The sequence below is a fragment of the Gadus macrocephalus genome, chromosome 11 (genome assembly GCF_031168955.1).
Source record: "Gadus macrocephalus chromosome 11, ASM3116895v1".
Lineage (NCBI taxonomy): Eukaryota > Metazoa > Chordata > Actinopteri > Gadiformes > Gadidae > Gadus > Gadus macrocephalus.
Genome location: NC_082392.1, coordinates 8,587,989 through 8,613,852, shown reverse-complemented (window position 1 = coordinate 8,613,852; position 25,864 = coordinate 8,587,989). Strand labels below are relative to the sequence as shown.

The 25,864-nt window shown below is 46.3% G+C and overlaps 3 protein-coding genes across 4 annotated transcripts; all 3 read left to right on the top strand.

Moving 5' to 3' along the window:
* Positions 1-41: 41 nt before the first annotated feature.
* Positions 42-2,343, top strand: LOC132467659 (cortexin domain-containing 1 protein-like). The gene is made up of 2 exons (XM_060065121.1): positions 42-1,306; positions 1,339-2,343. The coding sequence occupies exon 2, from the start codon at positions 1,409-1,411 to the stop codon at positions 1,562-1,564; it is 156 nt and encodes a 51-aa protein (XP_059921104.1). The 5' UTR covers positions 42-1,306; positions 1,339-1,408; the 3' UTR covers positions 1,565-2,343.
* Positions 2,214-18,426, top strand: setdb1b (SET domain bifurcated histone lysine methyltransferase 1b). Of its 2 annotated transcripts, XM_060065035.1 has the most exons (25): positions 2,214-2,373; positions 3,088-3,291; positions 3,399-3,565; positions 3,744-3,787; positions 3,995-4,118; positions 4,570-4,740; positions 4,841-5,045; positions 5,141-5,214; positions 5,528-5,718; positions 7,227-7,356; positions 7,546-7,693; positions 7,875-7,988; positions 8,452-8,839; positions 10,018-10,279; positions 10,410-10,500; positions 10,620-10,736; positions 11,008-11,177; positions 12,993-13,241; positions 13,523-13,690; positions 13,999-14,114; positions 14,329-14,348; positions 14,444-14,559; positions 16,994-17,262; positions 17,350-17,438; positions 18,066-18,426. In XM_060065035.1, the coding sequence occupies exons 1-25, from the start codon at positions 2,357-2,359 to the stop codon at positions 18,181-18,183; spliced, it is 3,762 nt and encodes a 1,253-aa protein (XP_059921018.1). In that variant the 5' UTR covers positions 2,214-2,356; the 3' UTR covers positions 18,184-18,426. The 2 variants fall into 2 exon arrangements, with proteins under 2 accessions (XP_059921018.1, XP_059921019.1); XM_060065036.1 differs by lacking the exons at positions 2,214-2,373; positions 3,088-3,291; positions 3,399-3,565 and having other exon boundaries at positions 3,749-3,787; positions 3,976-4,118.
* A 55-nt stretch (positions 18,427-18,481) lies between these two features.
* Positions 18,482-25,767, top strand: LOC132467630 (meiotic recombination protein REC8 homolog). The gene is made up of 17 exons (XM_060065078.1): positions 18,482-18,745; positions 19,115-19,183; positions 19,270-19,412; positions 19,536-19,611; positions 19,718-19,838; positions 20,097-20,157; positions 20,247-20,314; positions 20,498-20,576; positions 20,706-20,784; positions 21,337-21,514; positions 22,030-22,219; positions 23,105-23,283; positions 23,906-23,954; positions 24,179-24,260; positions 24,444-24,512; positions 24,728-24,828; positions 25,097-25,767. Exons 1-17 carry the CDS (start codon positions 18,690-18,692, stop codon positions 25,222-25,224), a joined length of 1,728 nt encoding a protein of 575 aa, XP_059921061.1. The 5' UTR covers positions 18,482-18,689; the 3' UTR covers positions 25,225-25,767.
* The last annotated feature ends 97 nt before the right edge of the window (positions 25,768-25,864 follow it).

The window sequence follows — 25,864 nt, the reverse complement described above, 5'->3', positions numbered from 1 at the left end:
ACTATTTTGCTTAACTAATTTATACATGGTAAGCATCTCTCTTTACACTCAGCTGATTATGTTGGTCATGGCTATTTCAAGAACAGCTTTTTTATTTACTCTTCTGCCGTGTTCTCTGAAGAAACAAAACCCACCTGTATCTGTTGTCTTGCTGAAGAAGCTGTGATCTGCAGATCTCACTCCGGATTGATTTCCTTAAGCTCATCCTCCCTGGTTCTCCTTTACAGCCCGGGGTGAAACAGATGGCATGGATGCGGTCAGTAGGTTTAAGATGGGTTTAGTCTTTCACAGCACTTAGTTCTGGGATGCAAATGAGTGAGACCTTTTTGTTGATTCAGTTTTGAGAAGAGGACCTTTGTGTGGTCTGGCATAGTTATCCTGGTGTTGCCCTGCTTCCTCTTCCTGTCATTGCTATTTCTCTGGATCTGCCCTTCTATTTGTATAGGGTCACTTTACTTTTAACCTTTTTATGTCTCTGCAGAGGCATCAGAATACAACCAATCTGCATCTTTTTGGTCAGGATCAGTTTCCAACCCCTCTTAAGTGGATTGCCACCAACGCATCATATCCTCTTTCCCTCGCGATCACCTGCCCCTTGTAACTCGCTGTCACTTATTGCAGTTGGAGGATTTTAATTTATACTTTAAACAGCAATGAAAAGGGTTTATTTCTCTACCCTTGGAAAAGAAACATGCATTTTTCATATATCTAGTCAGTGGTAATCGATCAAATTTACAAATATAATTTGTGTGTGATGACATACAAATAAATTAATTTGTTGGATTCATGGTGTGGGGCTGTTGACACATTTGTGGGTCAGCAAACGACCATCTCTCTTTGCTTAAGGTGTTAAAGCTACCGTCCACAAGCAGAGCCATGCCTGTGTTTCTAATCTCAGGAACGGCCTGATCGTTACCAAACTCCTTTTTAACTATTTATGCACAAGATGGGTGCCAAATGTGTCTGTGTGATCACCAATCCATGCCGTCTCTGGGGGATGGGAACAACGGGCCAAGGAATAGAGAGGGTGTCAATGTTGAGGGGGAAACTAGCAACACGCAGGAGGCAACAGGTTGTTGAAATGGCCCTCATTTACAATGCCTTTCCTGAACAACACGTGGAGATCCTAGAGTTTAACCCAGACGGTTTTCTGTTGAAAGATTGAAAAGGATTACTAGAACAAGTCTGGGAGTGTTGCCGTAGCCGTACTACCAACCAAAGGAAATACTTGTGCTGCTATGTTTTTGGTATAGGTGGTCAGGGTTTGGACAAACACTGCTATGTGAAGACAAAAAAAAGGGCAAAGGTAACTAAAACTATTACGGCAAAGACGAGAAGTGGCAAAAGAAAATCTAGTTGGGCCTGAGGTATTTCTGACACTAACCCTCCGATCCTTCCTGCAGCCAGAATGGACATAGATGTGGACTTGGGTTTTGCCCTATTCTTCTTCTTTCTGCTTTGCTTTTTTCTGTTGGTGTCTATAGTGCGTTGTGCACAGATGGTGCTGGACCCATACAGTGCTATTTCAACAAGTATTTACCAAGAGGAGCAATCAGAGGAGTGATGGGGGTCCAGACCTGGGATGATGGATACTCAAGATGAACTGTTCAGGACTGCCACTGGAAACGAGCCTGTTTGCCTTTACTACATATGAAACCACTGTTTATTATGGTTGATACAGTGTTGTTATTTCAAACTTGTTTATAATAGGAGCTAAATCAAATTATATTATTTGTACAATGTCATTCTTCTTCATAGAAAAGGTGTCTGTTCTCCCTATTAGTTATTGGTTTCAACATAAAAAAAGGAATTTTCAGTTGACCATTATTTTGATATGAATATGATTGTTAAATGTGACATCTTTTACAAGTAATGAGTAGAGAGGATCGAGTAATTTGCCTTTTTTCCTTAAGAAAGTCACATTCATTAAGTTTTGTTATGAGGATTTTGCAACATTTCTACATTTAGATCTGAATTTAAATATGTATACATGGGCTGTAAATAATGAATGTTTATGATAAACATCTGGTAAATATCACGCTATAAGTCGTGATTTATATTCATTAAAAAAATCCAGTGATATTCTTAATTGTGGGCCACTTCATGTGGGCTGACCTCGTCGTTTAGGGTATCCTTGTCAGCCTGGTTCTCACAAGGACCTATAAAGGGTTCTCACCATGTCCCGCCGATTGCAGCTAGTGTTCGGAGCTCCGCGTAACCCGGAAGAGCGGGGTTGTTGTTTTTTCCTGAAGGATATCGGCAGCACCGCCCTCGCGGGCTACTCTGGAATGAAAAACAAACATTTGGCTGCTAACGCACCTAGCTGTGGTGCACACACATTTGCTAACAAAACACAATGGAGAGCAGCGATAGGTAGGCATGATACAACATCATATTGCATGATACAGTGCATTGCTGTGTACTGTTAATGTATATATTTTTGTATGATTGAAGATCAACAATAACACATGTGTTTATTTAGCTGTATATGATCCGATGCTAGGCTAACATGCTGAAACGCTAACAGTACCATATCGTATTCCTTTATGATGATAAGTTAAAAGTTACACTTTGATTTAGAGGAGGATGACACCGTTATGCAAACTTGTGCCGGCTGACCATTAGCGGGCTTGTCCTATCTCCTATTGTGAACGTTATTGTTATGAGCATAAACATTACTTTTTAGATGCAGTCTTCATGAAGCTATCGCTACTATAAATATTACTGCCATCGTCTGCTCGCCTAGGCTATGACGTATTACAGCCTGACTGGAGTGCTTCATAATCAATTGAGAGACTAATGACTCAGACAGTCGTGTTACAATATAAAGCCTTCCTTTATTAGTCATGTTTTTCCCACCAGAAGGATAAGAAATGGTTTCTCAGAACAGTTACCGTCAGTGTTTGCAGCGAGACATCTAATTGTTAAAATCAGTTGCAGGCTGTCTGTCTATCCATAATATGATAGTTGCTGCTTTCCAAAACACGTCTTATGAGAAATGCCATTCATTGAATTCCCCAAAAGAACAGTTTTTTTTATTACAAAGCAGCCATCTCTGTATTCTCTCTAATTCGGACTCCCTGGCAGAATGGAGACTGAAGGATGGGATTCGGGGCTGGAGGAGGAGCTGGGGGTCTCCCTGGATGAACTGAAGAAGTGGATCGAGGACGCGGTGGAGCAGAGTGACTCGGTGCAGAGGAGGAAGGCCCAGCTGGATGACCTCAAACAGTGGGTGGAGAAAAAGGAAGAAGAGGAGGCCACCACCGAGGAGCTCATCAGCAATGCCAACCAGTGAGTGGATGCATCATGGATGAGGTGTATCACAGATCTGGACGTGTGTGTAGGTGTGTGTGTGTGTGTCTGGTGACAATGTTGTCCCCTGCCACGCTGTTCGCCAGGTCTGTGTTGGAATGTGAGAAGCTGGTGAGGAAGTCGTACCAGGACAATGGCCTGGTGTATAAGAGCAGCTCGGAGGACGAGTCCAGAGGGGGCAGACCCCTCTCCTCCGAGGTCATCGAGATCGACGACGAGGACGATGATGACGATGTCATTGCCGTCGGTTGCTGTAAGTTAGGACGTCATCCTTCAAAACGCTGTCCAGAGCTTACGACAAGTCGTCATGAGTATTTTGTGACATGATTGTACTTCATAAACATCCGGGTTATTTGTTGACTAATGGTGCTGTTACAAACACAGTTGGTGGTTGATAACGATCTGTGCTTTTGGTCGGGGGACATTTGCAGTGGTTCCTCCCAAGAAGCCGGGTACTCCTGTTAAAGATGGAACGGTACGACGAGCAAAGCACTCTTCTCACACCACCACCGCAGAGTAGTTCTCCATTCTCATCTCACATCAAGCACACATTGAATCCCTATTTGGTATTGTCCACTTTATAACAGGGGTTGTGTGTTTGACATATGTTGATAGTGTTGTGAACTGGGAAGCGCTGATGGTATGTGTGGATGTTGACCCCAGCCCTCTTTTGATTGGCCAGTTTAAGGACGCTTCCACCGTCCTGCATAAGACCACGCAGCAGGTGCACAAGTTGGTCCGGATAGTCGGCAAGGCGTCACCTGCTGCCCCTCAGCTCAGGTCCTCCATACAGCCCCCACACCTCGGTGAGAGCACACACACAAAAGGTGCCATGAAACGGCAACGCAAACGGAACCAAATCCCTTGACTCAATTGTGCAATACGTTTGATATGGGGGGTAGAACTTTACATTTATATCACCTTATTATGTTCACCTTTTTTAATTGATACCACGGTATTACAATAATTCCAGCTTTCACTTGCTTCGATAGGAATGATGTCGTAGTTTTCCAACGATTTGTCCATTTAAAAAAAACCTTGAAAGCAGTTAAATGTATATTTATATATTTTTTTATGCCATGTTTAAAGGGGTTCATGGCTGAGGTTATGCTGAAAAATCTGATATCAAGCATCAGTCATGAGGTGGTAACAATAATCATTTTAGTGGGTTAATAATGAAAAAGTCATCGAGATCACCTGCCTGTGAGGGACTGTACCATGCTGACTGCTTTGTGTTGGTCTCATCTCGTCTTCTAGGGGCTCATCCGACGGCACCTACCGTATTTGTCTCCCAGCCTCCGGCCTTCTCCCCAACCAAACCCAACCCCGCCATTGAGGAGGGGGAACTCACAGTAGAAATGACCATTCTTGGAAAGAAACGCACCAAGACCTGGCACAGAGGCACCCTCGTTGCTATCAACCATGTTGGTGTGTATCCAACTTTATTCATCTTTCAAGAAAGTGCAGATCGCAAAAAAACATTCAAATTCAACATTCAAAAACACTATTTGGATTGTCCCTCATGCAGGGAACGGCATGTTCAAGTACAAGGTGAAGTTTGAGAGCAAGGGCAAGAGTCTCCTCTCTGGGAACCACGTGGCCTTCGAGTACCACCCCACGCTGGAGAGTCTGTACGTGGGCGCGCGCGTGGTCGCCAAGTACAAAGACGGCACCCTGTCCTGGCTCTACGCCGGCGTCGTGGCAGAAATGCCCAACAACAAGAACCGCATGAGGTGAGACGCAGATGAAACACTGCAGACGAGCTGTGGTTTGGAAGCGTGGTGGCGTGGTCACTGATGGCCTCTGGTGGGCCTCGGGTTTGTTTCAGGTTTTTGATCTTCTTCGACGATGGCTACGCCTCCTACGTCACTCTTCCCGAGCTCTTCCCGGTCTGTCGTCCACGTAAGAACCCGTCACGCACTTGTCGTACGAATGAAAGGGTTTTTTATCGTTCCACCTGCACCGTGTCATTTATCTAACGTCTATCTATCTAACTTATTCCAAAATACTATCTGAACAACAAAGTTTGTCAAGATTAAAATATTTACCAAGAGGAGCAACCTGTTTCCTTCTGGCCAACTTTTGCCCCCCCCCCCTTTCTCCCAACCTGGCTAAATGGAAAAACCTCTAGTGCAGATTTAACACAGATAATGTTACCTCAGAGGTATGCCCAATGGAAATAACGTGATTTCCCTCACTGACTCGCTCTCCCCAGTGAAGCGCACGTGGGAGGACATAGAGGACGCGTCGTGCCGGGACTTCATCGAGGAGTACATCACGGCCTACCCCAACCGGCCCATGGTGCTGCTGAAGATGGGCCAGATCATCAAGACAGAGTGGGAGGGCACCTGGTGGAGGAGCCGGATAGAGGAGGTGGATGGCAGCCTGGTGAAGATCCTCTTCCTGGTAAAAACACACACACACACACACACACACACACACACACACACACACACACACACACACACACACACACACACACACACACACACACACACACACTTGCAGAGACACACATCAAGGCAAGTAACACACACACGCACATCCTTATGTGGAGCTTGTGTAGCCCCGGCCGGTTAGATTACAGGATGCAGTAACTGGCCTGCATCTCACTGGAGAGCGGGCTTCTCCCTCCACAGTTTATATTTGTATGTGTCAAAAACGAATCGTCCTACACTTCTATTGAACTATCTATAACTTCATAGGTGAAGGCTGCGGCCCACTTATTCCTTCTGCTTCATGAGAAAGAAACTGGCCACGCATTAGGAAGCCAATTGATTGCAGCCATAGTGCCTGCGTATCAACATAATTCCTACAATGTGAAGCAAAATGAAGCCAAACTAAGCCTTCATAGCAGCTCTGGCCGCTGTAGCCGGACCCAGGGCTCCTGAGTGAGGCCGTAGACGACGCTCCTTTCATCTACGTGAAACTCTATACGCTGCCTCTGCATCCCGGTTGTTTATGTTTAATGTATTTGAATGGTCTTTTTGGCATAATTTATTCATCCTAAACAAGCATTGATGAACTTGTCTCCGTGTTTGCAAACTCAAAGAAACGTATACGGGATGGGCATTTGAAGGCATATCAATATTCGAATATTCGTTTTTTTGTTTTTTTTGTAACCGGTTAACCGAACTACGAAAAAAAGTGTTGCGCACTCATAATGTAGCCTGAAGTATTAGCCAGATACATAAGGAAATCAAATCCAATTTGTTCAATTTTTTGAGCATTTTAGAAGGAAACAAACGTTCAATCAGTATGCTGAATAGAAACAAGTTGAAACAAAACCATAATTTTTGACAAGAAATGAACAGTATTGCATACTTAAGGCACAAACTGAAATTAAATTAAAGTACATTTAAGAGAATTGATTTCTTTCTAAATCTAACCCAAAAGACCTGCACCCTCTATGGTTTAAACATTTTGCCACACCCACGTCCATTGCCAGATCAAGTTAGGTTAATTAAAGTTAATTAATCTCTTAATGCTCTTTTAATGTAACTTTGTCTCCTCAAATGCCAACGAAATGATATGAAAAGCTTTATAGTTTACGTAATAGTGTAAAAAGCATTTTTTTTATATTTATAGGTTTTATATTGGGCTGTGTGGCAGTACTCTATAAACCTGGCTAATCCACACTGCTCAGTGCTCACATCAAGTGGCTCTATTCTCTTGCAGACGTTTATCAAGGGTGCGTCGTTGTTTGGTGCTTGTTACGCCCTTTGGTTAAGACAGGCAATAATGCTTCAAATGATCAACAATAATTTCAGTACCGGAATAATTCATCATAATCCAAGTTTCAGATTTTTCCACCAATAATTTGTCAGACATGATATTTATGTGTGTCCCTGATTGTAAAAAAAAAAAAGAAAAAGATCTAGCAAAGCCTTTTGTGTGCTGGTGCTGTTCATTAGGACGACAAGAGGAGCGAGTGGATCTACAGAGGCTCCACCCGGCTGGAGCCCATGTTCAATCTCAAGCTGACCTCAGCCAACACCCAGGAGAAAAAGCTGGCCGGCCAGCAGAGGACCAGACCCAACATGGGTAATGAGCATCCATTACTGTCTGACGAGTACTCCAAGCATGCACAACAACATGCACTGTGCACGCCACTGTAGACAGACGTCTGCCAGCCAGGCTGAACCAGGAGAGACCGCTACCACAGTTGATCAATCAGTTGAACACCTGCATAATGCCAAGGCATGAACTCTCTGACGCTTCCCTCCATCGCAGGAGCGCTGAGGAGCAAGGGCCCCGTGGTTCAGTACACCAGTGAGGGGGCCTCCCCCAGCAAAGCAGCCCCCCTGATGGCTGCTGTAAGCTCCTCACTCAGCTCCCCACTAAGCCAGTTCCTCTCACCCTCACAGTCTGCACGTTTTGAGTGAGTCCTGCACTTCAATCGGCTCCTTGACACAGCCTTTGATCGCTACGCCTGCTACCTGCAATGTATAATTGCATGATGGACATTTAAAAACGGGCATATGAACAAGATCAAGAACCTTAGCAATACGTTGTGTTTTAATATCCTCATTTTTTATGTCCCCTGATCCTCTGTCTCCTAGTAATAAACAGCAGATGGCGAGGAAAAGCACATCTCCGTTTATTCCAGGGGTAGGAGGCACCCATGCCTCTAAGATCCTGCAGGCCATGTCCTCCAGTCTCAACCAGATCCCCAGGTGAGGCCCAGGTTGCCTGTCGTTACTAAATAATAGTTATTAAAGGAAAAGCAGGAAGCAAAACCAAACAATGATACAGATACATCCTGCCTGTACCAATTAGCCTGAGATGACCTCAATGACTCAGGCTATAGGTTCCTTGTCTCTTTGCCCGGCTCCATTTCACATACTTTCCCATACTTTGTTCACACTTGGACTCTGACATCAGTGCTCAGCTCAAGTGCATACGTGTGGTTGTTTCCTTCCAATTCTCTGACCATCCAACTCTCAGTGCACCAGAAGTGCACTTTAACACATCTATCCGCACAGTACCCACACAAATCTTAGTCCTTGCAGCATGTGAAATGAGGAAACATATGGGTATTTATTTTGGATCAACTGCTGTACAACACAAGTCGGTTTGGTGGTCACCTTTCACCAGCCCTCTTCATGTCTGACCCCTTGTGTGTTTGATCACCCCCAGCGGAAGACCAGCCGCCACCATGCTGTCGCCCGTACCTTTCAGCTCAACAAATCAGTTCCAGAAACAACCTCCGTTGATGTCTTTGGTCCCCATGGCCCCCCCACCCCTAACCCTTCCCCTATCCCTATCCCTATCCCTACCTCCACCCCCACTACCAGCCCCAGTCCCAGCCCCCCCCACCCTCATCGCCGGCCCCGTAGTCTACCAGCAGCCCCCCTACCGCGCCCCCGCAGACCGCATCTTCTACCTGATGCACACCTGCCAGCCCGCCTGTCTGACCCGCATCCGGCCCTCGCGCCCGGACAAGCACCGGGGGAAGAACCCCCTGCTCACCCCGCTGCTTTACGACTTCCGCCGCATGACGGGCCGGCGCAAGGTCAACCGCAAGGTGGGTGTGGTCCGCTCCGGCTGGCCGCCCGGGGGCGTAGTGGTGGCGGATGGGCCTGGGGAGGGGTGGGGTTGACTGGACCTTTTGTGGTGTTGTTATCGTTACTTAAAACTGCCGTCTCCTTATCCTTCCTTTTTAATCACACATTTTATAGTCTAATATTGACATTTTGTTTTCGTCCAACTTGTTGTTGTTGTTTGCAAAACCGTTGGACTTTAATTGCAAAAGATGATGAATGATGAACTTGGAATGCAAGCAGTGCCACAAGGTCTTCACAGTGAATCCCGGGTGTAGTCATCGTAATCTAGTCCTTACTCCTAGATGCATCTATTCCTTCGCCGAGGGCGAGTCTTTGTTCTTTGGTACAAGTTTATTTTGCACGGACACACACACACAGACATAGAGAAAGACACACACACACACACACGTTTAATAGCAGATGCTGTTTATGTGTAATTTTATTTAACCGGCTGATGAAATGCTGCATTACGCTTAACAGCAAACTGTAATTGACACTGATATCATGGAATGAGATATCAACACAAATAGTTGTACACATGTAAAGGGAGGTGTCTGTTATTTTCAAGTCAAGTTTCAAGTTCCTGCCTCTTTCTTGCACGGACTTGCGATAGAAAAGGGCATTAGTGCTTAGCTTAGCATTTATTCAGATTTACACTGTGATGTCATTTTTTGAGCTATGACCAACAACTCCTACCCACGTGTTATGGGTGCTGGCCTCTATGTGCCCTAGTAATCTCCAGTTCCTGAGTACTTCTGAAAGTATAATTTTGATTGAATATCTCAATAGTTTTATTTCCTTATATATTATATATTATCCTGACATTTTGACATAAGGAATGTACACAAAGTCTCAGCCTTTTTAATCCATCGGGGCGGACGTTCAGATGGTTTAACCGTGGCCACGTTAATAGCGCCCCCCATTGGAATTTGGGCATCAAACCTTTTTGGAGACCTGCTTACCGGGTAAACAAATGTCGTCTACACATTTGAGGGGCTGAGCTATGGAATAATAATAATAATTCCTACAATAACAATAGGTATCCACAGACATTGTGATCACCTAATAACTATAATTAATTAATAACTATAATTCCAGTGTACTTTGAGTCTTGATGTGCCGATTGCTTCACCGTCCTCTGTCCTGTGTCCCTCCTCAGATGTCCTTCCATGTGATCTACAAGGCGCCGTGCGGCCTGTGTCTGCGCAACATGGAGGAGATCCAGCACTACCTCTTCCAGACGCGCTGCGACTTCATCTTCCTGGAGATGTTCTGCCTGGACCCCTACGTCCTGGTGGACCGGCCCTTCCACCCGTCCCGGCCCATCTACTACATCCTGGACATCACCGGGGGACGGGAGGACATCCCCCTCTCCTGCGTCAACGAGATCGACTCCACACCGCCGCCCAAAGTGGCCTACAGTAAGGAGGCTGGTCCAAGAGGTCCAGTTAGAGAATGAAGGCAAAATCAAAGAGCATCCACTGAAACCCCCCCCAACTGTCTAAGTGTCTAAGGGGTACTAAGGAATGGACCGTGTCGTGTGCTCCCCAGGCAAGGAGCGGATCCCAGAGGACGGAGTGTTCATCAACACCAGCCCGGACTTCCTGGTCGGCTGCGACTGCACAGATGGCTGCAGAGACAAGTGAGTCAAAAGCCGTCCACCCTGAACCATTCCTTCCAGCCGCTCCCACTCCTGCTTGCATGAAGACCCACATTTGAACGGTCCCGCCAGCCCTTGAACCTACCCTGTGTGGCCTCCAGGTCCAAGTGTTCCTGCCACCAGCTGACCCTGCAGGCCACAGGCTGTACCCCCGGGGCCCAGATCAACCAGGGCGCCGGCTTCCTCCACAAACGCCTAGACGAGTGCCTGCCCACCGGGTAAGCCTTTGACACGCACTCGGCCCGCGGGTGCTGTTTACATTTTCATGCAGCCATTCAGAGGACTACACTTTTGACCAGAGAGACTCACTATTGAGACGAGAACAATGGACACATGCAAGAAATTATTTAAATGGATTCAAAAAGCGTAAGCTCTAAGTGGAAGTCTTCTCTGAACAATCAGGCTGAACAATATAGAATATATAGAATAGTGGTATAATGAATGTCTGCTCTCCCCGCTCTGCCTCCTCCTGTGACCTCCTGCACCCAGGATCTATGAGTGCAATAAGCGGTGCAAGTGCTCGGCTCAGATGTGCACCAACCGGCTGGTGCAGCACGGCCTGCAGGTGCGCCTGCAGCTCTTCAAGACCCAGAACAAGGGCTGGGGCATCCGCTGCCTGGACGACGTCGCCAAGGGCTCTTTCGTCTGCATCTACGCTGGTGAGGACAGGGAGCCGTCCCTGGGGTTCCTCTGGGACTATGGGATGTGGTGGTGGTGGTGTCGAGGGCACAGCCCTCTTGTTCATGGCATTGCTGGATTCAACTATTAGGAAACATCATAACATCAAAAGGTGAGGTGGTGTATGTAGTTCATTACCCTGATAATGGGTCTGGGTGTTAAGGTGAATGCAGTTCATTACCCTGATCATGGGTCTGGGTGTTAAGGGGAATGCAGTTCATTACCCTGATCATGGGTCTGGGGGTTAAGGTGAATGCAGTTCATTACCCTGATCATGGGTCTGGGGGTTAAGGTGAATGCAGTTCATTACCCTGATCATGGGTCTGGGTGTTAAGGTGAATGCAGTTCATTACCCTGATCATGGGTCTGGGTGTTAAGGTGAATGCAGTTCATTACCCTGATCATGGGTCTGGGTGTTAAGGTGAATGCAGTTCATTACCCTGATCATGGGTCTGGGTGTTAAGGGGAATGCAGTTCATTACCCTGATCATGGGTCTGGGGGTTAAGGTGAATGCAGTTCATAACCCTGATCATGGGTCTAGGTGTTAAGGTGAATGCAGTTCATTACCCTGATCATGGGTCTGGGTGTTAAGGGGAATGCAGTTCATTACCCTGATCATGGGTCTGGGGGTTAAGGTGAATGCAGTTCATAACCCTGATCATGGGTCTAGGTGTTAAGGTGAATGCAGTTCATTACCCTGATCATGGGTCTGGGGGTTAAGGTGAATGCAGTTCATTACCCTGATCATGGGTCTGGGTGTTAAGGTGAATGCAGTTCATTACCCTGATCATGGGTCTGGGGGTTAAGGTGAATGCAGTTCATAACCCTGATCATGGGTCTAGGTGTTAAGGTGAATGCAGTTCATTACCCTGATAATGGGTCTAGGTGTTAAGGTGAATGCAGTTCATTACCCTGATCATGGGTCTGGGGGTTAAGGTGAATGCAGTTCATTACCCTGATCATGGGTCTGGGTGTTAAGGTGAATGCAGTTCATTACCCTGATCATGGGTCTGGGTGTTAAGGTGAATGCAGTTCATTACCCTGATCATGGGTCTGGGTGTTAAGGTGAATGCAGTTCATTACCCTGATCATGGGTCTGGGTGTTAAGGGGAATGCAGTTCATTACCCTGATCATGGGTCTGGGTGTTAAGGGGAATGCAGTTCATTACCCTGATCATGGGTCTGGGTGTTAAGGGGAATGCAGTTCATTACCCTGATCATGGGTCTGGGTGTTAAGGTGAATGCAGTTCATTACCCTGATCATGGGTCTGGGGGTTAAGGTGAATGCAGTTCATAACCCTGATCATGGGTCTGGGTGTTAAGGTGAATGCAGTTCATTACCCTGATCATGGGTCTGGGGGTTAAGGTGAATGCAGTTCATAACCCTGATCATGGGTCTGGGTGTTAAGGTGAATGCAGTTCATTACCCTGATCATGGGTCTGGGTGTTAAGGGGAATGCAGTTCATTACCCTGATCATGGGTCTGGGGGTTAAGGTGAATGCAGTTCATTACCCTGATCATGGGTCTAGGTGTTAAGGTGAATGCAAGTCCTTACCCTATTTTGCTACGAGGGAGGGACATGGATAGTGAGCATTGTTGTGCAGCACAGATGTAAAAATACAATAATTAACGGGCTACCGCTGCTCTTCACGGGTGCAGCCCTTTTTGTATTTGTTCTTATCTTGATTGAACGCTGGGCTTACCACACTTGCTTTAGATGCAGTTATTGTCTGCTAAATCACTGAACGTAAACAGGGGTTATTAAACATATTGACTGTCATCTCCATTGACCAGGTAAGATCCTTACCGACGACTTCGCCGACAAAGAGGGTCTGGAGATGGGGGACGAGTACTTTGCCAACCTGGACCACATAGAGAGCGTGGAGAACTTCAAGGAGGGCTACGAGAGCGAGGCACACTGCTCGGACAGCGAGGGCAGCGGCGTGGACATGTCCAAGATCCAGATCACGCCCTCGGCGCTGGTGTCGGGCAGCGCCCCGCGACGGACGTCCAAGAAGGCGGACGCCACTAAGAAGAGCACAGGTCAGTGATGCCGGGTCCCACTGTCTGCATCCAGCAGGGTGCCAGTTATTAGTGACTCTAATGGACAGAACGGGGGCATGATGGTCTAGTGGTTATGGTGTTTGACTCCCTGTCGCGAGTTGCGGGGGTTGAAACCCTAATCTCAGCAAGAGGGGTAATTATGAAAAGCAATGAAAAAGCAAAAATAATAATAATCCCGTTCTATTGATTGAACGTGTCTACTGAATGGGAAATGGCATGTCTAAGGCTCATGTTGTTCTGGTTCTCCCTCCTCACTGCAGAGAGCCCCGACTCTTCCAAGGACAGCAACGAGGAAGAGGAAAAGGACTCAAAGAGCGACGAAGACAGCGACAGCTCGGACGACACGTTCATCAAGGACACCTACCTGAACTCCAGCTCAGTGTGGAGGAGCTACACGACGCGCAACCAGGCCAAGGGCAACAAGGAGGGTGAGCAGAGAGGGCGGTGGAGGATTCAGTATTGGTTCTTCTCCTGCTTAAGAGTGGTCAGGGCTGTATATCTTTGCAATGATTCTTCCACTTTCGTTTTTGATGTGAGCTACTGTAACCCCTCAGGATGAGTAAAGCATCTATCTATCTATTGATCTTCTGCAAAGAGAGGTCTCATTGTTGTTGTTTTTATAGCCAAAGCATTTCTCAGTAACATGAGTGCATGTGTGTGTGGACGTTTATCACTATCACGTCCAGGCACCGCTTTAAACGGCCTGAATCTGATCTCAATGGTACTTGTGACACAGGAAGTCAAGACAGTAAAGACGGGGTAGCGACGGAGGACACAAAGTCGCTAACCATGCCTGAGGAGATGGGGAAGAACAAAGTGGCCTCGTGGCTCACCACCCAGGGCCTGAAGAAGGTGAGGATCAGGAGGAACACAGAGCCCTTTACTAGTCTAGTTTAAAGGGAAGCAGTAATGTCACTCATTTTGAATGTTGTGTTTCAAGGGATGCTGTGTGTATTTATAGGATTTTATCTCATTGTTTTAATAGTAGAGTATAATGGTTAGGTGAGGATTGTTTGTCGTATGATGAATTGTGTACTATTTGAAGACCTTTTCTGATCTTTTCAAGGAACCTGAGGACAGCAAAGGGTATGTAACCCCCAGAACGCCATAAACCACAGATCGTTTCTTTGTGACTGTCTTGCTTTCGTATCGATTTGCATTAATTGCATGTTCTGCTGCAGGCAACTGAAGTTGGAGGGAGGGAAGAAACAAGATGTGATGACGCTGTCGGACAGTGATGACGTCCAGACCATCAGCTCAGGGTCTGACGACAACAAGGACAAGAAACCGGCTCCCAGTAAGATGCGGGAGGAGTCTCTCTGTCGGTTACTGTCTGTTACTCACCATACTGCCCTTCCACCTCCATCGGTTGCATTCCTAAATGGGGCTGCTGCTATGTTGAAATCTTGTTGACGTCGATCCATTTGATCCTCTTAATCTTTTTTTCTACTTATTTGTAAAACGGTTCAGTTGGCTAAATCCAGTATTTTTTTGAATAGCTTCAAAGATAAAAAGCCCGATATCACTTAGGGCACACTCACACTAGGCAAGTTTGCCTGTTCCGTGCTGGAGGAAGATTCAGCACGATTCCCCCCCTCCCCACTCCCCCCGCTGGCCCGTGGTCACACTGCCCCCAAAGGCCGTGGCCTTGGCACGATTGCGCCTTCATACATACGTCATCACTAGGGGTGTAACGGTACACGTATTTGAACCGAACCGTCACGGTACAGGCACTTCGGTGCGGTTACAGAGGTGTACCGTGGTCCGTAAATGTGGCGTACATAGCGTTAATATGGCGAATGTAAAGGCTTGTTTTGCGGTGCGGAACTTAAAACTTGAAGTCGGATTTCCCCCCGGACCGTTTAGCCTTATTAGGCTCGGCTCGCACGTGCGCGAACTCGTAGTAGCAGTAGCAGAGCGCGATCGCGACTGTGTGTGGATTGATGTCTACTAGCGAACTGAGAGCGAACTGCATGGCGAGCGACAACAGAAAACCGGAGCTTGAAGATGCCCCCCTGTCATTTAAATCCCAAGTGTGGGAGAACTTTGGATTCCAGGTTAATTATCACAATGGGGAAAGACGAGTGGACAAGTCGAAAGCTGTGTGCAGACATTGTTCAACAGCGATCGTCTATGCAAATGGGAACACATCGAACTTGCACAAATTTTCGCCCCCGGTACAATTTTAACGTGACGGCACCATCCAGGTGTTACTGTCACCGCTGCAAAATGAAAAAAAGTTGTTCAAATCGTTCAAACCCAGCTCCCTACACTATTTAATCAACCCCTACACCTGTCTGGGAATTCAGAACGGGCAAATGCCATCACCAGGTCTATTGGTGTTTTCATTGCCTCTGACCTACGAGAGGAAATGAAAACACCAATAGATTATAAAATACATAAGCTGTAATTTAAGTTAAGGCTGCAGTTGCACTTTTATTTAATGATTGATTATATTTATGAGAACTTCAGAGCTTTAGAGAGCTGCAGGAATATGTTACAAACTCTTTGTTTACATACCAGCTTAAAGAGCCTAGACTGAGCATTAAAACTGGATTTTTCATTAATTTTATGTTAAGGTTATTGGAGAATTGCATCATTTTATTTGTATGTTTCATACTGACAGCTAAAACTGTTGTGTTTAATTCGTTACTAATTAAACTTATGTTCGTTCTGTCAAGCAATCCGTTTTTTCACCATAACTATGAACCGAACCGTCCTGTACCGTACCGTGACTTCAAAACCGAGGTACGTACCGAACCGTGACTGTTGTGTACCGTTACACCCCTAGTCATCACGTCGTAATACGATAAATACGCCATCACCAAGCGTGGTGTCCAGCTGCGACTATGCTGTCTTCGGTCCAAATTTCAACTAAACACTCGATTTCACTATCGCACCAACGTAAACCCACTCGTGAACCGCTTGCCACCATTGTTTAAAATGATTGTTGTGGGGAAGAAGGGCATGGACCTATAAAGAAAGAAGGGTCGTGCAAGGACTACGTCATCCAGCTCACGTTGCGTATCCGCGCGTGTCATCTCATTAGCATCTGTACTTTGGCCACGGCACACCTCTCCCAAGTGCGTCGTGGCCGAGGGGCTGTTCCGTGCTGGATTACGGATGGCGTGGTCACACTAGCCAAACGTTCTAGACTTTAGTATGCAAATGAGCTCGGGCACGGGGCCGCGGCCCTAGTGTAAGTGTCCCCTTATAGGGGTAATATCATGGACTGATCTATCCATCATACATCTAGGTAGACACACCCAATTGTCATGTCACTAAGGAACAAGAAAGGGCAGATTTTCCAACGGCTTGTAATGGCTAATTATATCACCCCTTTAAGTGCTGGGTCCTCAAGTGAGACAATTACAATTAGGGCATTTAGCAGACGCTTTTATCCAAAGCGACTTACATCGGTTAATACACCCATTGACACACCGACGGCAGAGTCAACCATGCAAGGCGACAGCCAGCTCATCAGGAGCAGTTAGGGTTAAGTGTCTTGCTCAGGGACACATCAACACTCTCACACAAACACAATCGAAGTTGGGGATCGAACTAGCAACCTTTCGGTTACAAGACAACTGCTCTGCGTGACACTGCTCTGAGCCCTGTTCCTGATCACAGGGCACATGAACGGGGCCTTTCTAATGGTCTGTCTGTACACTAGTTTATTATCTTTGGTTTGCGCTTCCACCTCACTGTCCTCGTGTCTGTGTTTCTGTCAGACGTGAAGAAAAGGCAGGTGGCGGTCAAGTCGACGAGAGGCTTCGCCCTGAAGTCCAATCACGGCATGATGGTGAAGACCGGGCCCTCCACCGCGGGAGGGGCCCCAGGGGGCCAGGGAGGCAACATGGGCAAATCAGGGAAGAGCGGAGGAGGGGGAGGCGGGGGCGGGGAGAACGCGCCCAGAAACACGCGGCAGTTCTTCGACGGAGAGGAGTCATGCTACATCATCGACGCCAAACTGGAGGGCAACCTGGGCCGCTACCTGAACGTAAGCCATGCCCCCAACCAGACCCGCTCCCCGCCTCCGGCCCGCTGGTCTCTTCATACCCCCCCCCCCTCTCTCTCTGACCTGCAGCACAGCTGCAGTCCTAACCTGTTCGTCCAGAACGTGTTCGTGGACACGCACGACCTGCGATTCCCATGGGTGGCCTTCTTTGCCAGCAAGTATGTATCCAGGAACTATATCGTGCTTACATTTATTTTTCGACCAATGACCATATCACAAAGGTGGCAATCAACTGAGGTTCCACTGGAAAAAACTGTAGTGGTGTAGAATTTGTGTTTTGTCTTAAAGGAAAACCAAACCCCCCTTTTCCAGGAAGTCTCCGCAAACAAATACATTTTCTAAATGCTTCGTCTTAGACCACTTAATCAAAATTGTCTTCATTAAGGCTCTGGGCTATATTGCAGCTCATTCTTTTGATATGTCCACTCTCTAAAACATATTTGTAGTCAGATTATTTAAAAAAAAACACTAATAGCCCTGTTCATGTCATCCCATTGACTTGCATTAGATGGTAAACCGAAACGGCCCAATAGAAATTATAATGCAATAGTATGCGTTCAACCCACAGAGGGCCATTTGAGTCAACATATATATCTTATCCAACGTTTTTAAGAGATTCAAACCAGGATAAATACATAGCACTACTTTGTAACACAATGCTTTCTATCTAAAATACGTTTTTAAATAGTGATGCGTTTCTGAAAATATCTTCCAATTCCTTCCACCCATATCGACCACGTGAATGTGGTACCTTTCCACGTTTAATGTGTCTGGTCGGTCTGCAGGCGGATCCGGGCAGGGACGGAGCTCACTTGGGACTACAACTATGAGGTGGGCAGCGTGGAGGGCAAGGAGCTTCTCTGCTGCTGTGGGTCCACCGAATGCAGAGGAAGACTACTATGAGAGAGACACACTGGTGTTCCCATCACATCCAGTTTGTGTTCCCATCATATCCATCCAACCGCACATTTATTGTACTTGGCTGTACTGGTCTTTGCTGTACTGTTTTTCCTTAGTTGAGCCAAGTATTTTATTGCTGTATTGTCGTATATTTTTGCTTTTATATCCACGTTCCCAGTTTTATATTATTTTATCTTTGCCTAACGTTTGAATCTCAATAAAAAAATCTTTTTCACCTAGAGACAACGCCTCAGCCAATCGTTTGTTATTTTCTTTTTTTTGTTGATGTGAATCTACCAATGAAAGGGTGTCTCTGGTCATTTATCCTGAAATACAACTTTGTGGTCGATTCTTTGCGTCTTTAACTGCAAGCTTTCTCGGCATAACCTTTACACTCGATCACGACCGATTACCTCATAGCTGAGATCCATGTTAAGGTTAACCCATTAATATTGACCCAATCCGATAGTTTATATTCACTTCAAGTACCTTAAATTAGTGAAAGAAGCATGTTTTACTATCCTACTGCCTTGCAGCGACACACAGGCTGCTTCACTACCATCTGGTGAGCGGATCCTTTATCCTTTTATTCTTTATTGAACCAACTCTTTACATGTCGCGGGGATAACAATTGTGCATTCATTTATCATCATTGCTGTTTAAAATCTTTAGTTCGTCGTTTTTGTCGGGTTAAATCACTGTGGCCAGAAAGTAATTTAGTTAGACGCCTGACCGCCAATACTCGTGGAGACATAACAATGAGAGAACCTAAGCTGTCGGCTCCTTTGAAGTGTTCCTCAGCGCTGCAGCCAGGGTTGCTAGATTGGGCGGTAAATCTGGCCCAATCTGGCAAAACTGATCAGAACCATGGACAACGGTTCAGGAACACTCTGAATTACGTTTGATCATATACGATCGACTGCATCCTCTGCAGGCTTGCTGCTACAAAGGGGATTAGATTGTCGCGACGGGAGTTTTTAAAAGTCAACGTAATAAGAACATGGTAAGATATTTTTTTATATACTTTTTTTATTTTTTTACAACTACCACCCGTACCGTAAAGTTTCATCAAGCCATTTGCTCCCACAGCGAAGACATCATGGACTACGTGCTGGTCCGGATGCCGCCCCCTCAGTCGGGTCTGCCCCGCCCCCGCTTCTCCCTCTACCTGTCCTCCCAGCTCCAGTACGGCGTGGTGGTCGTCTATCACCACCAGTGTGGCCTCCTACTGGGTAGGGCGAACCACAGAGACCGTTGGCTATAATGTGTATAATATATGATATGAATATGATATTGATGTAACGTTATAGACCGTGTTGCCTGAAGCATTGTTTTGTGCGAATCCGTGCTTTTAGATGAAATACAAACTACTCTGGAGAGATTGAACAAACAGAAGGCATCGAAATCGATCAACTTGAATGACAAAGATAGGTAGCCTACTTATACCACGCACACAAATTTAATCCATAATGTGTGCAACCCAAAAGCGCTCAAAATGTTTGTTCATCATCTGACAAATGAGGACTGTCCCTTCCAGATCCTCTCTTCTCCTCCCTGATGCTCTGCTCCTCCTGCATGAGACAGAGGGGGCCAAGGACCCCCTCTTTGGTGTGATGATCTCTGGAGAGGCCGTGCCCAGCCCCCGCACATTGACACAGGTAGCAGGCACACCTGGTCTAGTGGTGGGGGTTTGCTCCAAGCCAGAATGTTCTGGGTCCAAACCCAATGTCCACCTGTAGGACATTAGGGATATATCTATAGCTACCCTTAGCAACAGAACTAACACTATAAACATTATGACAACTTAATTTGTAGTGTTGATATGATGCCTTTCAGATGACTTTCCAAGTTTAATATCACCCATAAAAGAAAGATTATCTTTCCCTCTGCTTGTCATGTGACCGGTCCCTCCCCAGATGAGTGATAGGTTTGCGCTTTCTCAGCCATCCAGCAGTCCTAGCACCCGCACACCGAGCAGTAAGGTCCTTCTCACACACACTTCACACTGGGGGTCCTTGGGGCCCACGGCTTACTTTGACCTCTTGTGTTACTCCATTACTTCACAGACCGGACTGCCACTCCAGAATCCATCACTCTGAGAGAGAGACAGCCCGTCACTATACCATCCGCAGAGGTACACACACACACACACGCACACACACACACACACACACACACACACACACACACACACACACACACACACACACACACACACGCACACACGCGCGTCCATAGCTTGGTCTTGCTTGTTGGTGTTTCCCTAACCTCGATGCCCACCGGGCCCCTTGCCTGTCTGTGTGTGGTCTCCTGGTAGTTTGAGGGGCTGGAGCTTCCCGATCATGATGCAGGGATGATCGAGTTCCTCCTGGCCCAGGACGAATACTTCCCCGAGGGTGAGTGACGGCTGGACAGATGCTTCTTCCATCCTCATCGCACTACAATACAACACGAGAGTTCCAAGCCTAAAGACTTAAGTGAGGGGAGTTAAACCCTTTCCTTTGCTCTTCTGTATATATGAGAAGGCAGAGAGATGGAGTTGGAGAGAGCAGAAGAGGTCGCAGAGAGAGACAGAAGCAGAGAGACCACAGGCTTCACTGGACCGTAGGTCTTTTCAATTTGAGGTTCATGAAATGAAAATGTCACAAGGAAAGGAAAGTGTGGTGAAGTGTAGTGGCTGCGGCATGCAACTCCCAGTCCAAGTTACTGGGATGGCTCCTGGATGTCAACGGCCTGCTTCTTGTCGTTTTTCTTGAGTTTTTATAGTTTTCAGTGTCCGTTTTAATCCAAATTTGTAATTGGGATATTCGCTAGGGCGAGATTCTTAGTCCTCAGAAAAAGTATTTCTGATAAAAATGACCTAACTAACATAACATGTAAAAAATGTATACATATTTATTTACTAAGGACAGATGGACAGTTTCTATCAGTTTTTATTGTCTCATTTCTATTGCGATGATAATGTTTTTTCACACCTGCTTTTCCTGTATTTCGTTAGTTTTTATTAACCCTTTTTGTGTGTTAAATGCTTAGACCCCTTTTTATTGGGGTCTAAGCATTTATTTGTATTTATTTATCTATTTTCATCAATCAAAAATCCCATTCGGTCAAGGTGACTAGACTTTGAGTAGCAGTGCATCTCTCATGCTGCTCCAGGTTACAGCCCACCATGATTGCTAGTGAAGACGCCACACTACTGCCACAGGGGGACTTTAGCCCAGGACCCTGGCCCCCCACAGGGGAAGTGACGCCGTTGGCTTCCGCTCGGATACCCTCTCTTCCTGGGGCCGAAGAGCTGGAAACACTTATAAGAATACGACGTCCCACGTTGGAGGTATGCGTTGGACATAATGCTAAAGTTTGTGTAGGGAGAGAGAGAGAGAGAGAGAGTGTGTGTGTTTGTGTGTGCAGGTTGGTTGTGGGATTGAAGAGTCTTTCATATAAACGATGGACCAATATTCTTATCATCATCTTTATCTTATGTTTGTCTGCTCTCCTTTCCTCTCTTATCCTCCTCTCCTCTGGTCCTCTTCTCTCATCTCCTGTCCATTCATTTCCTCTCCTCTCCTCTCCTCTCCTCTCCTCTGGTCCATTACCGCCTTCTCTCCTCTCCTCTGTTCCTCTCCTCTCCTCTCCTCTCCTTTCCTCTCCTCTGTTCCTCTCCTCTCCTCTCCTCTCCTCTCCTTTCCTCTCCTCTGTTCCTCTCCTCTCCTCTCCTCTCCTCTCCTCTCCTCTCCTTTCCTCTCCTCTGTTCCTCTCCTCTGTTCCTCTCCTCTCCTCTCGCCACTTCCATCTTCTCTCCTCTCCTCTGGCCCTCCCCTCTTCTCTCCTCTCCTCTGGTCCATAAAGGTCCCGAGGAAGAGGAGGGCTCGGAGGAGGGGGCAGCTCCTCTTCTTCGACCCGGAAACCCAGCTGAGCCAGGAGGAGCTGCAGCGGTGCATCGAAGACCCCATGACGGAGACGGAGATCATCCCACTGGCCCCGGACCCCACTCACAGGAGGCTGTCTGCGGCCTACCTGCTGACAGAGCCCTGCAACTGTAGGTCCCCCCCCCCCCCCCCCCCCAATGGTGTGCCCCCAACCGGCCATGATGAGAGTAGAATCAAGTAGGAAGATGGGTCTGTACCGTTTCACTCACAAACAGTAAAGTCGGAGAGTGACCTATTCGTTGAGAAAAGAAACGCACTCGACAGCTTTTATTAGTTTTAATATCGACATTCAGGCATGTGTGGCCCCAGTGACCAGGATGGATGAATGGTTGGATCTAATAACTTCATTTTGTCTAGAATATGTAATTATATATGTATGTATACATTTATATTGATAAAGTATATCCAGTAAATAATGTCATTTGAACACATAGTAAAAAAATTGTATCATTAAATTACAACAGGTATACAGTGTGCTATTGCTGCCTGCAATAGCACTGGTGCTGTTTATTTATTAGACAGGTTGCAGGTCTTTTCCTTGTGAAGCAGTGCTGTAAATCCTCCTGTCAGCACTAAGTGGTTTATGAGTGTCTTACAGGAAGAGCTCAGCATAAAGAGAGGCAGCAGCCTTTTCCATAATGTTGTTATAAAGCCACATTCAGGGCTGGTCCAATTCAAGTTCTGATACAGACATTGCCGTATGAGAGTATTACTCTGCAACAATTTTTTTCTTTTTGCATTTGACAATGTGGACTTAATATATCTAGAGTATATTGAGTATACCATATTCTGGCAACATTTATAAAAGGGTGTTTTCTCAGTTGGTAGTAGACACAACATGGACGATGTGTCTTTCTGCCACTCTGAAAGGACTCTCTGCCCATCACTAACATAATCATTATTCAGGCCTTTCACTTCAACCCGGAGACCAGACCTTTACTTCCCTCACAACCCGATGAACCTAACCTTTCACCTGGCCTTTTCTCATCCCGCAGTCTTGCCGGAGGCGATACTGCGGCTATGGAGACAGGCTGCGACCCTCACCCCGTTGGGCCCGGACCTGCAGGCGGGCCCGAGGGGGGCAGGGTCCACCGACTCGGAGAGAGGCCAAGAGGCCCAGAGAGAGCAGGACACACAGGACATACAGGACATACAGGAGCTGCAGTCCATGGAGGTGGGCTGTGTATGGGGTTTCTGGTGGTGGAGATGAGGAATTTGGTGGTGGTGCCGATGAAGCAGAATGTGGTGGTGGTGGAGATGAAGCAGAATGTGGTGGTGGTGGAGATGAGGAATGTGGTGGTGGTGCCGATGAAGCAGAATGTGGTGGTGGTGGTGGAGATGAGGAATGTGGTGGTGGTGGTGGAGATGAAGCAGAATGTGGTGGTGGTGGTGGAGGAGATGAAGCAGAATGTGGTGGTGGTGGAGATGAGGAATGTGGTGGTGGTGGTGGAGATGAAGCAGAATGTGGTGGTGGTGGAGATGAGGAATGTGGTGGTGGTGCTGATGGTGGTGCAGATGAGGCAGAATGTGGTGGTGGTGGTGAGGGTGATGGTGGTGGAGATGAGGCAGACTGTGGTGGTGGTGGAGATGAGGCAGACTGTGGTGGTGAGGGTGATGGTGGTGGAGATGAGGCAGACTGTGGTGGTGGTGGTGAGGGTGATGGTGGTGGAGATGAGGCAGAATGTGGTCGTGGTAGTGGTGTTGGGTCATTTGTGGAAGGCTTGTTCCCTACAAAGTTTGATGTTGACCACGTGTCCGATCTGTTTATTTGTGTGCCTGTCTGTCTCACTATCAAGAAATTGAGAGCAACGGCACACTCCCCCTCGTCATTATCTGATATATCCGGTAAGAATATTAAGACATTGCATTAACACACAACACGCGATGGCTGCCTACTAGTAACAACCAATGTACATAACAAATACACTTATATGCGTATAGACTGATGAGGTGTGTGTGTGTGTGTGTGTGTGTGTGTGTGTGTGTGTGTGTGTGTGTGTGTGTGTGTGTGTGTGTGTGTGTGTGTGTGTGTGTGTGTGTGTGTGTGTGTGTGTGTGTGTGTCCTCCAGGCCAGTCCATACACCCTCTAGAGACCTCAGACAAGGCACTGAGCAGAGAGATATCACCCCATGTAACACCTGAGATGAAAGGGTGAGTGACAAACAGAGAGGAGAGTTACATGTTTTCAAACACACACACACACACACACACACACACACACACACACACACACACACACACACACACACACACACACACACACACATACTCTCTCCATATAATATGGTCTCTAAAATGCCTAATGCTTTAGAGTGTGTGTGTGTGTGTGTGTAGACTGGCGGGCATCCCAGAGGAAGTCGACATGGAGGTTGGTGATCCGAGCTTCCCTGTGGATCTCCCAGGGTAAAGAACCTTCCTTCAATGCTGCTCATAACTCCCGGTGAAGCTTACTGGAGCTTGTTATACAGTATATATACATCTTTATAAAAACACACACAGTATCAGCTCCAGCATCCTCTGTTTCCTTCAACTGGACTGGTTGAAACGATTATATAAATCGTGCCAAAATGTAAGACGACCATCAGTAAGTTGACCATGGTTTGTGCCCGTGCATGTAGACTATTGGACGATGATGAAGAGACGTCGCTGCTCTTCCACACGCTGATCCCCCCCCTGGCCGACCGCAAGGCCGTGAGCTACTTCTTCTGGAGCCTGCTGGGTAAGAGGGCAATAGAGGGCACTGTTCAGCCAATCACCTCCCACCTCCCACCTTCAGCACTCAATCAATCTGCACCTCTTCCAGCCGTTCAGGGGTTGATTGGTTGGTATGTGCAATCTATATATATATATACACATGTATGTACATATATATTTGTATACGTATATATGAATGTACTGAACTGAGGGTACAAGCCACACATTTAACATTGTTTCATGTTAATCAAAACATATTTTTTGTGTGTGTGTGTGCCTCTTTATGTCTGCAGAGAATGTAGCAGCCAAGAAACTGAGTGTGGAACAAGATGAGCCCTACAGCGGCATCACAATATCACGTGGACCCAACTATGAGGCGCCATTTTACTTTTATAAAACTGACCATCCAGACACTGCATAGCATGTACACCGGTTAGATAGTGGACTGTGTGGTACGCCATAGATTGTGTTTAATTGTTGTATTGCAGAAGTTTAGGATCGATCTCTGATCCATTTTATATTGATTTTAATCATAAGCAATACATGAAGTAAAAAGTAAAAAAAAAAAATATATATATACAATATAATTTTAATGGGAAGCACGTTTTCACTTGTTCTATGAAATATTTGTTTATTTGTAAATGAATGTATTTGTTATTTAATTTGAGCATTCTAAAATATATATTTAATAACGGTTTTACTCTTATGACATTTGTAATTTTATAAAGGATATTTGTTACATTTGATTGTTATTTAATCATACAATTTTAATATATATTTAAAATGTTTCTAATGACTGCTTGCTGTTATTTAAAATGTGAATTTATAAATGAGTTATTGATGTTATTTTAAAGCATATTTATGTTCAATTTCTTCTTGTCCTGACAAACGGTTCCAGTGAAGCTGTACGAGTGCAGGCTCTTTAATAAACATCTTTGGTTCCTGTACGATGAGTTGCGATTAATATTTCCAGCATCAAAACACATGAAAGGCAGCGTAGGTGTGTGAAAACACAATGTTAACATTCAAGGGGGTGCTCCGGGTGAAGAGGGTGAAACAGG

Coding starts and splice junctions, on each gene's coding strand:
- LOC132467659 (XM_060065121.1), top strand. CDS start 1,409: ATGGACATAGATGTGGACTTGGGTTTTGCCCTATTCTTCTTCTTTCTG.
- setdb1b (XM_060065035.1), top strand. Junction 7,357..7,545: donor GAGGACCAGACCCAACATGG/GTAATGAGCATC, acceptor CCTCCATCGCAG/GAGCGCTGAGGAGCAAGGGC. Junction 14,560..16,993: donor GGACAAGAAACCGGCTCCCA/GTAAGATGCGGG, acceptor TGTTTCTGTCAG/ACGTGAAGAAAAGGCAGGTG.
- LOC132467630 (XM_060065078.1), top strand. CDS start 18,690: ATGTTTTACTATCCTACTGCCTTGCAGCGACACACAGGCTGCTTCACT. Junction 18,746..19,114: donor GGCTGCTTCACTACCATCTG/GTGAGCGGATCC, acceptor CATCCTCTGCAG/GCTTGCTGCTACAAAGGGGA. Junction 22,220..23,104: donor GCTGACAGAGCCCTGCAACT/GTAGGTCCCCCC, acceptor CTCATCCCGCAG/TCTTGCCGGAGGCGATACTG.